At 38.0% G+C, this 17,940-nt stretch overlaps 2 protein-coding genes across 2 annotated transcripts in view; both read left to right on the top strand.

The window, feature by feature from the left end:
• The window catches only part of LOC106925941 (tensin-3), a 41,184-nt gene extending 38,124 nt beyond the window's left edge, over positions 1 to 3,060 (top strand). Inside the window, exon 27 of the mRNA XM_088014995.1 lies at positions 33 to 3,060. Coding sequence (XP_087871121.1) covers positions 33 to 177 — 145 coding nt within the window. The 3' untranslated portion in view covers positions 178 to 3,060. The remainder of the gene's footprint in view (positions 1 to 32) is intronic.
• A 7,085-nt stretch (positions 3,061 to 10,145) lies between these two features.
• LOC106925935 (insulin-like growth factor-binding protein 3) lies at positions 10,146 to 17,935 on the top strand. Its single transcript, XM_015000518.2, has 4 exons — positions 10,146 to 10,958; positions 12,752 to 12,987; positions 13,728 to 13,847; positions 16,888 to 17,935. The coding sequence occupies exons 1-4, from the start codon at positions 10,580 to 10,582 to the stop codon at positions 17,008 to 17,010; spliced, it is 858 nt and encodes a 285-aa protein (XP_014856004.1). The 5' UTR covers positions 10,146 to 10,579; the 3' UTR covers positions 17,011 to 17,935.
• Positions 17,936 to 17,940: the final 5 nt, after the last annotated feature.

The following is a 17,940-nucleotide window of genomic DNA, read 5'->3' as shown; positions in this document are numbered from 1 at the left end:
CTGCTGTTAACTACTATCCTCTGCCTTTGCAGAATCTTTGGCTTTGTGGCAAGGAAAACTGGCACCTCCCTGGACAATGTGTGCCACCTATTTGCAGAACATGACCCCGAACAGCCAGCGAGCGCCATTGTGAACTTTGTCTCTAAAGTGATGATTGGCTCACAAAGGAGTAAGTAGGGCAGAGCAGGTCACCTGGAAAAATGTTTACTGAGGCCAAACGCAGCAACCAAAAGACTGAGGATACGGAGCACCTAAAGACAGGAACTGCTAATGAAACAGACTTGTCTGACTGTGGATGTTAACTGGATATTTACTGAGTGTTGCTGAAATACTCACTGATTATACTATTAGTAGAAAATCAGTGAGATGTTTCAAAAAAAAAAAGAAAAAGAAAAACAGTTATCTGTTTATTTCTAATTGAAATTTAATCCAGCTCAAGACCCTTAAAGTATTGTTGTTTCTATACATTTACAATTCTACTGTCCTGTACTGTTATAAATTATTATTAAATAATCAGCGTCTTACACGTTTTCTGGACACATGGTGATTAGAATGCCTAAAAACCCTGAAAAGAAATTAAGCTTTTATTGCATCAGTATAATCTAAGACTGATAATTTTCTAAAGATTTTTTTTTTCCTCCCCAAGTACATTTATTTAATTTAGAGGGGGAAAAAAAATCCATGTTGAGAAACAAGAGGGGTTTTTTTTGTTAAATTTTCAGCTTCCTTGAAAATTTAACTTAAGGACTCATTTACTCTTTACTGTTGATCAGAATGTTAAGAATCTCTAGTTAGCTATCTAGAATTTTCTGTTCTCTTGTGGGACAAATATCGCTTGACATAGAGGGTAATTTTTCTCAGCAACTTTGCATAATGAGAGAACATGCCTTTTGAGGGGGGCAGCTGTGTGACAACATAAAGATGTGGTGGGAGCAATGTGTTTTTTTAATTTCATTTTTTTTTTTAAATTACAAATTAATTCCAAACTGACTTAATCCAAGCAAATAACAAGCATTATTTTGTAGGTGACGTACAAGCGTCTTTTTTTTTTTTTTTTTTTTACTATATCTGAGTATCTCAGTTTGAACTTTGAATATCTGAAAAACAGAGTAACAAAAGGGGAAAATGTGTATGTTTGGAACTAGCTATGTTTATTTTGTATTGTTATATTTTACCTATGCAATGTGTATTTCTTGTTTTTTTGAGTACGGTACGCATGAGTTGTATTGGAGTGTCTTTTTTTTTAAGTGTTAAGGTCTTTTTTTGTCATAAGATATATTAGAACATGACCACTTGGATTTTTTTTTTCTTTTTTTTTTGAGGGATTTTATGTGTGTTTTTGTATTAAATTTATAGGCAATGTACAATGCTGTTTCATCTAAACCCTAAAAAAAATAATATATATATATAATTGTATATATACATGCAAAAACTGGTTAAAAGACAATGTTGCTATTTTATAGAAGAGGATTGATGCCTATCAAAAACAGCTACCAAGATTTCCAGCTTTAGTTTTTTTGTTCTTTGCTGGAATACTATAGTCAAAAACAATCTTGTAGTTTAGTTGAAGTCTTTCTGACTTTAAAAGGAAACAGGCTGCTGAATTTGGGGGCAAGAAGAGGAGTAGAGGAGACTTTAACCTTTTAAAACTAAAATGAATGAAATATATAGCTCAGTGCTGGAAGTGTACTTAGTCACCATTAGCCATCTGTCAATGACATATACAATACACCTGTGCTTGGGGGCTAAAATTACTTTTAACTACCCAAACATATTGTATTTGAGATAGTGGCTGTTTTCATATACCTTTTTTCTTTTTTTTTTTTTTTTTTGTGCTTTGGATAATCATTTGAATCCAGAGAGGGACCCACAGTCACAGCAAAATTGTTGGTACTGTTGCATGGATTTCCCCTGAAACCTGATACTTTCCTGCACTGCATAAGAAGCTGTTTTTCTCACTGTCTAACATTAAACCAAGCTAATGTTTTCTTGTGTTAGGTCAGTATGGATAATTCAGTTATTTCTATTTGTTTAATGCCAGAATATTACCTTGTTTTTTTTTTTTGTTTTTTTTAGATAATATTTTATTACTTTCTGCAGATACATATGTTTAAATACTTCAAGACTACCATGTTTATAAACTGTTTGGGAAAGCCCAGATGATGACAGTGTCACAGCCTTGTAAGTTTCTTATAAGTCAATGTACAACATTTGTATAGAGGCCTTAAGGTGACATTTTTAGTTCTTCAAACAATAGGTGAGTGCTAAAACCATGGGAGACATATACGACAATATGTGTCAAAATAGGGATGTTTGTAACATTTGGTAGAAGTGAGAATTTTGCATGGCCTCATGTACCATTAACAGCTGATAAGTAGGGAGGTGGCAGCATCATGCTCTGTGGCTGTTTTGCTGCTGGAAGGCCTTGTGGTCTTCGCAAGATTGAAGGCATCATGGAAGAATGTATTGTGGAAATATTGAAGCAACATCTCAGGACATCCACAGGGAAGTTAAAGTTTGAGCACAAATTGATCTTCCGAACGGACGAGCCAAAGTATTTTGTCAAATTAGATAAGAAGGGCATAGAGGTACTCACAATCAAGCTAAACATTGTAAAGGACACTGTTACCAAACCCTATGAAAGCGTCTGAATTTGAGGAAAGTATTTTATTTCTCAGTATATTCTAGCATTTGGCAAACCGAAATAAACTGGGAAATGACTGGACTCGCATAATATCAGCAAGAAAAAAAAAATGGTAGTTATTTTTATTCAGCATATGTACATAATTGGTTTTAAGTGTAAGACTTTTGAGATTCAGATCAAAAGTATTATAGTATGAACTTCAGATCAAATGTTTACATATATGTAACTCTCTCTCTCTCTCTCTCTCTCTCTACATATATATATATATATATATATACATACATACATGTACCTCATGCTTATTTTATAATAACTGTACATATAATGTGTTACATGTATACATCTTTTTTGTATTGATGTCATGTCCTTTGATGTGTTATGTAAATAAACACTGCATTTTTTTCTTCCTGTTTTAAGAGAGACCATTCTTTAGCAAAATCAGTTGTAAGCTACACAGAGAACCCTCCTGTTCAAGGCTTTGAGCTATGGTACAGGAAATTGGTTGGTTTTTTTGCATTGTTAATTGAACAAGTGAATAGAGATGGGTGAAGGCAGTTTTACTTCATTACTTTATTTCTTTTCCTAGGCTTTCTTCTTTTATGGCTTTCATATGAGCAAAATGCTAGAAAAAAAATTGCTGTAGCCAAAGCGTTAATTTTTCAAGTTGAACTGCAGAAATGTGATTGCATGTGAGAGAGAAAGTTATTCAAAAGAGGGTTGTAAATGAAAGCATTGCCAATCAGAGTTTTAAAATATGCATCCATAGACACTAAAACAAAAAAAAAACAGTAATTGACCTCTGACCACGAGTACAATATGAGGCAAAACTGACAAGATGGCTAAAAGAAAACATTCTCAGATGTGGAATATTCTTCCTGTTCTGTTAAAGTGTTGGTATCAAGAATGTTAATTTGATGTCTTCTATGTTGCATGGTTTCCTGCTGAGATGACCCTTGTTGCCTACTGTAAAAAAAAAAAAAGTTATATCGTCACATAATAACTGGAAATAAATGATCTCTGCTGCCAGCAGAGGACACTAGCAACACCAGCTACAAGACCTGAATAAGCAGAGCCCTTGAGGAGAAAGGGGACTTCGTAGGTACCTCTTAATGTTGAAATCAGCTTTTGATTATCATTCACTGACCTGAAGCATCACATCTTTTAAAGAGGTTTACAGATGTACACTGGTACTACATTACAGGACATGCACTTATCCCAGGCGTCTTCTGTCAGAAGAGCAGTGAAATATGGGTCCTTCCTTTTCCACAAGCCCATACAGGTTGCTTTAAAAATGCTAAGGAAGGATTAAATTGCAGAGTCTACCTTCAAGAGGGGAAAAGCTCTAACGGGGTGGACTTTCCTTCCTCCCGCCTCCCTCGCTAATGCCTCTCTGCAGGTGGTGAAAGAATTCCCGGGGAGGGCTGGGAGGATGCTTAGGCCCAGGTGTGGCGTGGTGACTGCAGAGAACTCGGAGCCCATCGTCCTCTGTTATTTAGAGTAAAGTGGTCTTAAAATAAAAGTAGGTGGGGAAAGTCCAGAATGACAAATAACACAATTTGAGCAAAGAAGAACATGTCAGAAGTATTGCACTCTACCAATACCAGTGTGTGCAAGCTGTAAGAGATACAGTGAGCCCCTCGAGTATTATTACCCCTTGAATATTTTGACAATATGCGACATTGAAAGCGCTTGACACTTAATGTAAAAGACTAACAAAAAGTGGTGCATAATTGTAAAGAAGAAGAGAAATGACACATGGCTTTCAAAATGTTTTCTTGCAAGTATATATATGTTATAGGTGTGGTTTGTATGGGAATGTTTTCAACCCCTTTCACTTAAAGGGTGTGAAGAGAAAGTATTATGTATTTTTCCAGGCACACAGTGTCATTTTATACTAAAATCAAGTAACTATGTTACCTTCAGTTGTTGTGAAAATGCTTTATGTTTGATTCAAAAGTAATGGGTCACAAAGCATGACTATAGTAATAAAATTTGACACCAACTCAAGTAGTTGCTGGTCTATCAGAAATTTGGCACTGGAAATAAACAGCCAGTACCATAAAGGAAATGTTAGTATCAGGAAAAAAAGAGAACGTTAATGAACATAATCACTGAAAAGGCAGTTTATGGTATAATGACATCTATTATGTGGGGAATCCTGACCTAGCAAAAGCCCTCTAAGTGACATTAATTGAGACTGTAACTGACAGTATACTAGTCACAACAACTTTACAATTAACTTCCCAGCTTTTCACCAGTCTGTCCAAGTTTTATTTTGGCACCAATGTGGAGGTTAAGGATCCTGTTTGTCAGGCTCAGAGCGTCCATTGTGATTGCTCATGCATTGAGCTATGCAGGACTTTTTGGGGGCAATTAAAAGGGTCAGGGCTAATAGCTCCCATTTGAGGCAGAACAAAGGGCGGAAGACAAAAATAGAAAGTTCACGCTGACATACATAGAAGCAGAAAATGAGGTCTCTCCGCTTGGTTTTGTGCAGATAAAAATACAGGCACAGAAGATGACAGCTAGAGCATTTCTGAAACCAATAGAAGTTGTATAATATTGGACTTTTGAGCATAAAGATGTGACCAACTAAACAGAGGATACAGTATGACTTAGTTCATGGGTCCCAGGCCCGGTGTTTCCCACTGTGGCTGTGGATGTGTCCCAGTGGGGACATTGGCTAGTAATCGAGAGCAATAGAATCTACAGACCCCTTCTCAGAGGAAGAATTGTTGTACATTAATGGATACAGTGTAAACTTACGGAGGTTAACTAAGTTTCTGCAGCCATCATGGAAGCAAAGGAGCCTAAATGTTTAACAGACTACTGGACCTAAGGTTTATGGGTTTTCATGCTAAAGGGCAACATGTAAATGCTGGGCGAAGTTAAAGATTACTCATTCTATTAAAGAATTACAAAACATTTGTGACTGCCTGCACCAGGTTGTAGTACAGCAGCTTCTGTCCGTTCCCCACCACTTCGGCAACAAAACACAGATCACCGTCACTTACAAGACGGATGAACCGCAGCGAGGCCCGCATCTGCAAAACAGATGTCTTCTTTCAAAATATGTTATTTTTTTTTTGCTTGTGTGTGAAAAACGTGCATCACTTTATGTGAAAAAAAAACAACATACATGTCTGTAGTGAAGTGCATAAAAGTGTCCCATATTTCATTTTATGTTTCACTTCTGTAAATCATAAAATGGTGGTTTACAAATGTTTGAAGGGATTAAAGTGATCAATCAAACATGAATGGAATCATACATTATATTTAATCAATAACTACAGTTGTTTTTTTTTAATGTAATGTTTTTTCTCATTGTATTTCATAGCAAAATGATGATAGTTATGCAGACTAGTAACAAAGTATATGTGGAAATTCCTGAAATGTTAATATGAGTCTAACAGGAACTATAGTAAATTGGATGAATGGAGGGAGGATTTAAGGCACAAAAAGAGTGGCGCCACTTTCAGCCCAATCCGGCTGGGTGCTGGAAGTTCCACTATAGCTTCACACTCCCCCTCCACTTGGGCCTAATTACAGCTTAGGAGTGCCTCGGGGGGCCAAGCCTCCAGAAATGGGGACCATGGCACTTCTGCAGCCAGACCGCTCCAAAAAAATGATTAACCAACCTTGGAATAGGATAAAAGGTTGCCTCAGGCCTCTAATAATCACAAAATTGTTAACATTCTGTATGGCTGCCAGTCAGAGTAGAATCAAAGAGAAAAGATTATCGTATTAATCACAATGTAGACTTATGCTTCCTTCCAAGTCATCTAAAATGAAAGTGTCCCAAAAAAGGCCTTCGGACTGAAACAATTATATGAAAGACGGTCATGGGACTCTATGCAGAGGGGGGGTGGGTGGGGTAGAGAAATAACAGCAATGGACCAGACATTGTCATGTGATCTGGCTGTCGGCCTTCAAGTTCTTTTCTTATTCCAACACACCTCCATACACTGTATGTTTGCACACCCTCACCAAGCAGACACACTTGACCTCCACAGCCATGTCTGGTTCCAAGAATGGGGAAAAGTTTCATTTGTATTAAAAGCTATGCACAAATACACACACAAACACACACACACAAGTTTGTGTTTTTACCCATATCAGGATTTTTCACTGAATTTTCATAAACTGCATTTATGCAGATACTTTCCCTAACCCCATCTATTACTAACCCATAAACAGCTCTTCTTCTAACGTGGCTCAGGCTTTGAGCTACATAAGGTGCAGTCGGCCTCCACAGCGTAGCACTTGTTAGGAAAATAGTCCTTGCAATTTATCAAATACAATACTACACACACCAATGCAACTGGTGTTAAAACATAGATATTTCTTGGATCTTTGACATTTTTTGTGTTTAAGTTCTTCTTTTGTAGCTGATCCTGGTGTCCATTGTTGCCATAACAGAAACAGTAAAGTTGGTTTAAGGTTAAATTGTTATTATGAAATCTGGAGTGTGCGCCCTACCGTGCTAGCCTAAATATTTAGAAGAAAAGAAATGCGTTTGCCATCATTGCGGTGTTACAGAAAAACTGAAGATTTTCTTGTGCAGTACCTTAAAAATAAGAACCCTCTTTTATAGGCCTGGGGCTTTTAGTAACTTATGTTGTCCTGTTTTCAGTAGCTTTTTCTTACTGATTTATTCTACTTCATGACAATTTGTTTACAATTCCGACATAAAGTACTCAACCCCTTAGATATTTTATCTTTTTTTTTTTTTTTTTTTTTTTGCTTCAAATCAGTATCTTGTAGATGGACCTTTGGCTCCCCATTAAAAAAATTGTCAATCAGCTTGTGAGGATGCCCTGACTGAGGCAGATTTCTTGATGATGGACTTACCTGAACTTCGGTTCAGTACTCAGAGATTTTTTTTTTTTCCTATCCATCCCCTGACCTATTCATTTCAATACCACTTTCTCTGATTTGCTTGGCGTGTACTTTTGTCTTCATGCTGCCATCGTGGCCAGGATGATTGAACCTTCCAGACACTGCTGTCTTTACTTTACAATCACTTGAGACACACCCACTGCACTCATGTGCTCTTCATTCCATTCACTCTGTGACTGCCAGTACCAACTGACTGGGCCTCTGTTAAATTAGGTCAGTCATAACGGGGTGAATATGTATGCAATAGCTTATTTTATGATATTTAACTATCAGTATTGTTGAACTCAGTTTTCAGTTGAGAATTTAAGTGTTTATGCTTTGTCTTTTTTTTTATAAAAAAAAAAAAGCCTAATTTCGTAGATCATGGTGTGTGAAAGCAATGAAAAGGGTAAAGCATCTAAAGGGGTTAATACTTTTCATAGCCACTGTATATTTCTTTGCATGCCACATAAAATTTGCTGTATTTGTAAATGTGGTCAATACTTGCACTGTTAAGTATCTAGTTTATATTTAGCAAAGCACCTCAGCGCAATAATTGACAGCATGCAAGACAGTCTGGCTACTGGAGCGAATTCAGCAAATTCGCAGAGCTCCAGGCATGTATATCTGATTTACCCAGATCATCTTAAAGAAGTGGAAAATTACAGTGGTTTAAGATTCGACAAGCTGTTGCGGTTGGCCGGTGCAGCTTTGGACAGCAGGTTATGTTAAACACATGTACAGTAATATCCTATTTTTGCAAAAGCACATTCTTCACACTCCCTTTTTATTGAGTGGCTGCTCTGCAGGATGACATTCCTCCACTGCATTACTCTTGCTCTCCTTTGCTATGCTGAATATGCACAGGTGGCTGAGAGAGCTCCTTCAGAAGAGCTAAGAATGTAGGAAAGGGAGGAAAATCAGCTCTCTCTTTTTTCTTTTCTTTTGCAAATGAAAAAAAAAAAAAGTTTGGCATTCCACAAGCAATGTTCTGCTGTAGACCTGTCTGTTAACAGATGGCAGTATGCCAGAACTTGTTGGCTACTTATTTGACTTTAACTTTCAAGAAATTCTAAAGTCAAATGTTAATGGTGCACCTCAGCGTAGTTTCACTTTACTACTGAAGTTTTTTGGGACATCTGTTAAATGTCTGTAATCATTTACTAGAGCCCCTAAAGAATGCCATGGATGCATCCTGGAATTTTCTCACTTACATGTGCAGTACACACTCTTATTTTAAGATGTGCTATTTAGCACAGACAAATGAGCAGAGCTAAGCTAACTATTTCACATATCTTAACAGTGTGAATAGCAAATGCATGAGGTGTATATATATATATATATATATATATATATATATATATATATATATATATAAATATATATATATATATATATATATATATAAATAATTTTTTTTAACATTATAAAGAAACATGATACAAAAGAATGGAATGCTCTACCTTGAATCACGTCTGATTTCCTCTGTGGTGTTGGATTAAAGTATGTTTTCTCTTCTCTGGTCAAGAACTGAAATATCTGTCATAGCTGTGAAACTCAGCTATGCAAACTATGCCAAGCAAGAATGTTATATTTCAACTGTGTAAAAAATGCAATCCATTCTTTTAAAGGGCAACATTTTAAATAGTTTTTATTGATTAGGTTTAATTATTTGTTTTGGTTTGTATACTCTCTTAATCATATTAGTGTAATTCATCCAGAATCTGTTTTAGAAGTCAACCTAGGGCAGCACATGTTGATCCAAATACTGAAAACATTTGAGTTTTAATTGCCTAATTACAGATAAATTAACTTGTTTGTATTTTGCATACATAAATAATAGCCAGTTAAGTTTTTATTTGTATTAGCTTGATGGTGTGTATAGACCTCCCATGTATATATTTATTATTTTTTCTAACAGTTTGGATTTAATAGGCAGGATTTGTGGCTAAAGATTGATCAAGGAATTGAAACAGGTTTGACGGTTCAGACCTGAAGACAGTTGCAAAGTCAGTCTTCTGTCACTTGAAAAACATTTTCACGAGTAAAGGACTGATGTCTTGGCAAGATCTACAGAAACTCATACATGCGTTGCATTGGTTACTGCAATAGTGACTTCTCAAGTCTGCCTAAAAAAAAAAATCTGTCAGACAATTGCAGGTGATTCAAAATGTTGCTGCTCATGTTCTGACGATAGATCAACCCAGATCTAAAATCCCTACACTGGCTCCCTGTAGCTCGGGGAAAGAGAGAGGGAAGGTGACAAGAAAGAGTGAGGAGAGAGAAAGCAAATGGACAAATGACAGCAACAAAATCAAAGAGCTACTAGCAGGCCAGTCATCTAAATTTACTGGGAAATCTTCAGTGACACTTGAAGAGAGCTGTGCGCAACGGACAATTTATGATGTGTTCAGCGTCATAAAAGAATGGAGTGGATTCAGCATTCAGAAGACTGAATGTTGAATCAAAATTTGGTTCAACAATCTATATAAATGTGTTATTGCTAATTATTTTTTGTCAAGTTTAAAATGTTACATAACTCCTAGGAAATGGCACATTTGCGCCCCCATAGTCAAAGACTGTAAAAGCAAGGACCCGGCGTGGATACTTCTGAGGTGTGCTCCATATTTTATTTAGCATTTGTTGTACTTTATTAGTAAAAAAAATAAATAAAAAAATACCGTCATATTGATTGGCGATTTATGACGAGGCATTCTATGTAATAAGAGAGAGAGAGAGAGAGATGGACACAACTGCTTATACGCTGTGGCAGCGGAATGTAAGAAAGACAAGTTGTAGATGCAATTCTTTATTTCTCTGTCTAAAACCTACGCAGATAGCTCTTACACTGTCCAGAATAAGCGGAGTCGAAGTTATTCAGCAGTGCGCCACAAGCCTTTCGGGGGTGTGACTACAGTCATTGGGGTCTATATATTGAGATGTTTTGTCCGCCAGCTAGATGTGAATGAGGGAAGCTGACCAGTGGAAACTCGCCGCAGCGGGACTGTGTGCCACCTCTCTGCAACTCACTTTCTTCCTCTCTCTGTCGCATCAGCCATGGATTCCTATTTTCTAGCACTTCGCATGATTTTTCTTGTGGCATCGCTCACCCGCAGGACAGGTGCGAGCGGGCCGGTCATTAGGTGTGAGCCGTGCGACGTCAGAGCGCGCCTTTTGTGCAAGCCTTTACCCAAGGAATGCGCCGAGAGAGTCCGCGAACCTGGCTGCGGCTGCTGCATGACTTGCGCCCTTAGCTTCGGCCAGCCGTGCGGAGTGTACACCGGGAGATGCAGCTCCGGACTGACCTGCCAGCATCAGCCAGGTGAAACGAAACCTCTGCAGGCTCTGCTCGAGGGTCGAGGTGTTTGCGTAAACGCGACGAACAGACGGCCGTCGGTCAGACCCACACCCACATATCCGGTCAATGAAGTGCCAGGTGATGATTCTGCTTCAGTACTTTAAAATCTGCATTGATTTCCCTTGCATCCTGAGAAGGGGGGAAAAAATCATACTTTTGCCAACTTTTGTGTAGAGCTGGGAGTGAGATAAGATGGGTAGGAGAGGGAGGGGGGTCCTGGCGGGGTCAGAATTAAAAATGATAAGCCATGCTTTTTATTGAAGGTTGGATAAAAACTTTTTTTTTTACAAAATCTTTATGCTCAGATTAACAATATGTTTATAAACTCAATTATTATGAGTAGTTAGTTTGGTTGTTTGAATTAGTTAAAGCTGTCTGGCTTTGCATAATAAACTAAATGTGCTTGGGTTACTGACACATTATGTAGAAGAGAGACAAACACCACACAAAACACTGTAGCTGGTCAGTGTTTATTTTCCAAGAGGAGTTCCTCAAGGTTCTTTTCTAGGAACAAGTCTTGTTTTGTTTTTTTTTTTTGTTATTTGTTCTTCCTTTAAGTCAGATAATTTAGCAGCTACGTTTTTGTCATCTTCGTGTTGGCAACATTAAGCCATGGTGCTTATTTAAACCATCTGAGTTTGCCCAATTCGACTTCCTTAAATAACTCAAGTGTTAAGCAGCAATTTTCTACAGCTAAACTAAGAAAAGAAATGAAACATTAACAGTTGCACTGGACAGTGCCAACTGTGCCATTAAACATTAACTGTATGAATGATTATTCTAACAGAAGCCAGATGTCAGTAATTTAGGTGGCATTTTTGATGCCAAAAACTATTTAAAGTGCATTTAAAAAATAAAAAATAAAAAAAAACTTTTATTTTCCATCAAGTGTGTCTTTAGGTACATCTGAAAACGGATGGTGTTTGTATCAAGTAAACTTTAACACTTTGCCTGTACACAAACTTATTTTTTTTTAATTGTTCACTTCTCTAAATATGAGATAATTTTACCATTTTGGTCTTGGACAGTGTGCTTTTATTCCCAACTTGATTCAACCATTAACATCCTCTTGCATTTAGAATTGGTCTAATCAGAGCTTTTTAACGGCCAAATGACATTTGTTTTGTTTTTTATGTATTGGACATCTCTGAGTATTTGCCAGCTTTAATATTCTGTGAAGCGCCTTATAAGATTACCTGTGAAAACAGTCATATTAACAGACTTTCAATACCTAAATGTATTAAACTGTTTTCTATTTTATACCCAAATCTTGAAGAATGACTTTGCTCTTTAGGTGAGGTAGAATCTAGAATCAAATATTTGTAAATAATACAGTCTGATCAGTATAAAACAAGGGCCAAAAAAGTAGAGGCTGTATAATCTGAGATTGTTAAGAACAATCATTATATATAACAGAACAGAGAGAGTGTTTATTAAGTGTATTTTTAAGTGAGTCTTATTCGGGCAGAGTGAAAAACTGAAGGAAAAAAAAAAAAAAAAAAAGCTCTGTCCAGGAAACTAAGAGTTAGCAGCTCTGTAATATTTATTGTATGAAGTTGTTTGCACAGGTTTCTGTTTCCTGTAGCGAAAACCTTAGGCAAGGTTTGATTTTACATTAAATGACAATTAATTAAAATAAATCACAATTATGATATAATTGTAGCAATATCTGCATTTGTGCTAAGCGGGGAAATATGGGGCTTCACCTCCAGTTTTACTTGTCCAATTTACCAAATTCCCTATAATAATTTTTCTTTTTTTGGACATGAATTATCTAAACTAGTGCATAAAAAAAAATCTTAAGTGAAGGTTAACCCTATATCTTTGTGTTCTGTCTTGCAAATAACCACAATGTTCTAAAACAATGGCAGACAACACAGAGGCCAAGGATAAGGAGGAGAAGCCATCCAGTCCAGATCTTGAAACTTCATGTGACCCTGCACCTCCCAGGCCTTCGCTTCACCCTATCCTGTCCTCCGCAAAGTCAAATGCCATCCGATGGGACCAACAGAAGGCAACCCAGATCTTTAAGATTGAGGATCTCTCAGGACCAGTCATCACAGACCAACTAAACATCTCTCTAGAAACCAAACAGGAGCCTGAGTATGTGAGTACCGCAAACATTTTTCTGACTTCTGAACACAGTGGAGGAATGTTTTTCTCCTCTCCTCTGTGTTTTGGTGTTTTCTCTCCCCGCTGCGGGTGATGAAATGTTTTGGATAGCAGTGCCGACGGTTGGCAGGGATCTGGTACAGCGGAGTGACATGGCAACAAGCATGTGCCACGGCCCTGCGGCTGACCTGGGTCAGGCGGTTGTTTGGCCACAAGGCGTCCGCGTGCCGGGCGCTACGAGAGCCAGCAAATGATGGATTGGCTGATGTGAGGGCCTGTTGGGAAGCCCTGCTACTATTTTGATCTTGCTTTGGCCAGAGAAGTGAGCACACTCTTGTAATGGGCTTTGACTGGCTTCTCTGATTAGTGACTAAAGTACTTGGACTTGAGAACAAGCCTTTTGGCTCGATCTTTGAAATGTTTGAATTCAATTTATACCCTGTCCTTTGTGTTACATGCAGGAGTTCTAAGCAGCTTTGCAAACTGTTAAGCTTCTTCACGTCAGATGAATTGAATTCTTAATCGTTGCCTCTTTCATTGTGCCGCCACCTTTGTGGTATTATCGCTGAACCCGGTGTATGGCAAAGTGACTCAGGTTTAGTTTATTCACAAAGCCATTCATGGCAAAATTGCACAAAATAAATTGCAAATATTGCATGGATATTCTGTAACCTGGGACTGCTTTATTTTTTTGAGTGCAACAAAGCAAACTTTTTTTCTCTCCATTTTTTTTAGGGTCCCTGTCGAAGAGAAATAGAGCGCATGCTCAGCACCCTGAAAATTATGAACATCCTCAACCCCAGAGGCTTCCGCATCCCAAACTGTGACAAGAAGGGCTTTTATAAGAAAAAACAGGTACAGATAGACAGAATTTGCATTGTTATTCAGTGAAGATGTTTCATTGCTGACTAATCTGCTTGCTTAACATCTGTCCAGCTTTAAAAGACTACTCAGTGAAAATTTGCATTTTTTTTTTTTTTTTTTCTACAAGCTGAGTTAATAGAGATTAAATCCTCCACTCTAGTGACTCAAACTTTAGGTTTGCTGCCTCCCAATTACAGCCTCCATTCTGTCCTCTTGTTTTACATCAGTAGTTATTAGAGCTTCGTCACTGCACCGCACCAGTGAGGCAGACCATAGCCACTGGCTCTGGAAACATGAACCACAGGGGCCAAAACCCCAGCAGAGCTGATGGCTGGGACGACGGCTGTCTTACCTCCCCTCCCAGGGAGACAGACGTCAAGGTGGCCACTGGCACCCCATGAGCTCGCCCCATAATTGCTGGACTTTTGAGAGGCAGACACAGAAATAGAAGTGCAGCCGTCCCCACCTCACATGGTTCACCCACGATCAGGCTGTAATAAATGAGCAGTACTGACGCATTCACATGGAGACTTTTGGGGCTCCAGTGCCGCTGCATCAACAAAACAGATTATCTCTTTGCACATCAACCCCATCAACCCCATTTTCTTCCGCCAAACCTGCAGTCATCTCATATGCAGGTCTACTAAAGCAGGCTAATGCGTCACACTTTACAACTGGAAGACCATTCAGTTTGAGTAGTTTAGCTCAGACACTTGCAATTTTTTTTAATATAAACTGAGATCTTTTTACTCCTTGCAATTGGCTGGTATGAAACTCTGAAGACATGGTAATCTTAAGTAGAAATATAACAAATTCATTGTATTTTTTTTTTAAATCTAATCTATAGAAAGATTTAATTCCATGTTTTAAAACAACTATTATTTATACTGATGTTGAAGTGATATGAGATGCTGATAATCAGTAGTAGCGATCAGGATATTTGTTTTGATTTTGATCTGAATTACTTGACAGTAGACACAGGCTGATACCTAATCAGAGTCCGATGTCACCGAAATACGCTGTAGTCGCTCCTGTTCTTCCCGACACCAGCAGTACAATTATATGTTTCTTCAACATGGGTCAACTCGGCTGAGAAAACCACTTTAATGTTTTGGGTTTGGGTCACCTAAAACATTCACAGCTTTCTCTGCTTTTTGTGAAGAAATATCTTACTTAAAGGGGACCTCTTATGCAAGATTCAATCTTATACTTCCATTTGGGTTTCTACTGCTTCTTGAAACAGCCCAGGCACTGGACAATCCCTTCATCATTTTCTGGCTATAAATAAATGTTTTTTTATTTTTTTGTTGTTGTTTTTTTTGGTGCCTGGAAAATTAGCCATTTCAAAAACCTCCTGATTAGTTAAAATAGATGGGCATGTCATTGTTACCTAGTAACCCCAGCTGAGCCCACCTCTTCACCTAGCAACCCAAGTGGAGCACGTTTGATCAGCTAGTTTTACTGCTGAACATGTTGCACAATGGCTGCTAGAAAAGACAAGTATTTAGTTGTTGACTTATCATTCAAAAACCGCTCCAGAGTCCTTGGTGGTTGTGCAGGAGGCTCCATTTCTTATGCTTCTGGGTCTGAGTCACAGCCAGCAGCAGTCTTCAATCATCTTGCTTTTTAGTCCTGAAAAGTTACCTCTAGCTCTAGGCTAATATTGACCTTTTATTAACACTATTGAAATTAACATTATGGTTTTGACATTTGACTTGTTGATATTTTGGCTGTGGTTCCAGTTAAATACACCCTGCTTCAGAAACTTAATACTTTCTTATTAAAGTAATGGCCAGTGTCTAAGCTGTCTGTGTTCATTTCCAGTGCATCGGTCCATGCACTGCAAATGACACGGAAAGACGTGGAACCACTGCAGTCCGTCTCTCACTGTGAAAGTCGTCCAAAAGGTGGAAAAAAGCTTAGATTTAATTAAAAAAAAACATGCGCATGAACTTTAATGCAGTTTTTAAGGCATGTGCAAGAAAACTGGCTGTTTGTTGACTATAATTGGAAAAAAAAAAAAAGCTGTCCGTGGACAGCAACGGGTTGGCAGAGGTGTGGGGCTGTGCCACATTATGTTATAAAGAAATCCAAGCAAAACTCTAGTGAGTTTTCCTGGCATCTCATTAAAATTTATTTAAACAACAGGAATGTTATGATGGAAAAAAATAAAATAAAATAAAAATTGAAGCATGTTTAAAAACCTGGTTGATAAGGGTAACCTCCCAATCTCTAATTGGGACATTGGGGAAACTGTAGATTATTATTTTTTTAAATCTGCCAAAAAACATTTTATCCTGGAAACAAATTTTTCATCTGTACTTTATACAAGTTTTGGCTCCTTTTATATTTTGAAGTTTCACTTGAATTTGGTGTTGCTTAATCATTTAGCAATAATGGCAAATGCGTTTCAGAAATTCATTATACGAGTTCATTTCTTTTCAGAAATATTGAGCTAAAAGAGGATAGTTTCCCTTCTGATCAGCCTTAACAGTCTTAGGAGCTGTGGCACAGTTGCTTTATCCCTTGAAATGAATGGCTGCATGTTTTACTGGAGTGGAGGTTGACCTTTAGTAAAATTGGCAGTAAAATAACAGCCCTTGGGTAGCTCCACAGACTCTGTAAGTCATTTGTAGTACCCATAATTTGGAGCTGCGGGGTATAATCAGCAACAGATGATTCGTTCTGGCCACCAGCATCTGAAAATAGATTTTGGTTCACAGTTGTTCACAAACGGGACTAAGTAAATATTTTACCATGGTTTTATTTACCTTAAAGATCTCCATACGTGTCTGTAACAGGAGATAGACCGTAAAACAGCAGCTGAAAAAAAACCACAGCATGCTGGATGACCAAGGTTGCATGGACTCAGCACAGTCTCAGCATTAATGCTTCTTAACTATGCTGTTTTTCTTTATTGAGAAGAGTGCCTTTGAGCAATCCACATTCTTTATTGCATTTAGTTTTTCCAGGGCATTCTGCAGCTTTTTTTTTTTTTGTCTCCCTTCAACTTGTCTCTGTACACTTTCAGTGCCGTCCATCCAAAGGCAGAAAGCGAGGCTTCTGTTGGAGTGTGGACAAATATGGGCAGCCTCTGCCAGGTCTTGATGGGAAGGAGCGAGAAGTCCAGCGCTACAACTCTGAGAGCCAATAGGAGGGAAGCAGACTGGGGAGGGAGGGAGTTTTCGAGTGAACAAAAAGAACTGTAAACAAATAGAGGCACTAAGGATATTGGAGGACAGGTCAGGAGATGGCTTGGCTGATATACGGATGGTTGCTGTCTCTATCTGTTGCCTGTGGGACCCTTTTTCACCGAGACAGAACAAAGGGAGCGGTGAAAGTGTATCAGGAGGAAAGTCCTGGAATTTATGCTACAAACAGACGATAAGCTCTTTTATTTTTTACTCCCACCTGGACAGCTCCTGGAAAAATTACACGCTTCAGAATTCATTTTGAATGCCTTAGACTGATTCGGAAACACACACACACACACACACACACACACACACACACACACACACACACACACACGCATGCACACAGAAACATGTCACTGATGGCGATTGGGTTAGCGCTTTATTTTACGCACAATTATATGGCATCACATATGTGTACATACATTTTGTTGTATAATCATTATTTGTGTGCTTGTAATTTGTAAGACATTTTGTATCTGGACGAGATGAAATGTATATATGTATGAATTTATTTGTTGTTCAGTCTAATCATGCAGTGCCTTACTATGAATGCCTGTTATGAGTTCCTTTGTTTCTAGTGGAGGATGATGGAACTGTGCAGCTCAGACTCTACAATGCATTTAAAGACGTTTCATGCTGGATCTTAAGCCACAGAAAGAAATACAAACTTTCTTTTTATTTTTTTAATCTCAACTGTGGCTCTTCTTTTTATGATTGATGAGCTGAATAAGCTGAATAGTTGGGATGAAGACTTCTGCCGTTATCTTTGATTTTTTATAAAGCCAGAGATTCTGTTCTGTGCTCTCTTCTAGCTGAAGTATGTTTGCATGTACAGTCCAGCAATTGAAGTCTATTTTTACTTAATAAAGGCAGCAAAAACTAGGTCA

Source organism: Poecilia mexicana, unplaced genomic scaffold, assembly GCF_051168715.1.
Source record: "Poecilia mexicana isolate PSO_F unplaced genomic scaffold, ASM5116871v1 scaffold_17, whole genome shotgun sequence".
NCBI lineage: Eukaryota > Metazoa > Chordata > Actinopteri > Cyprinodontiformes > Poeciliidae > Poecilia > Poecilia mexicana.
Note: the sequence above shows the minus strand (reverse complement) of the source record. Positions and strands in the feature narration are given on the sequence as shown.

Excerpts from the sequence above, each read along its gene's own strand:
- LOC106925935 (XM_015000518.2), top strand. The coding sequence starts at position 10,580 with ATGGATTCCTATTTTCTAGCACTTCGCATGATTTTTCTTGTGGCATCG. Across the intron at positions 12,988-13,727 it reads CCAAACAGGAGCCTGAGTAT|GGTCCCTGTCGAAGAGAAAT; the intron begins GTGAGTACCGCA and ends CATTTTTTTTAG. Across the intron at positions 13,848-16,887 it reads GCTTTTATAAGAAAAAACAG|TGCCGTCCATCCAAAGGCAG; the intron begins GTACAGATAGAC and ends GTACACTTTCAG.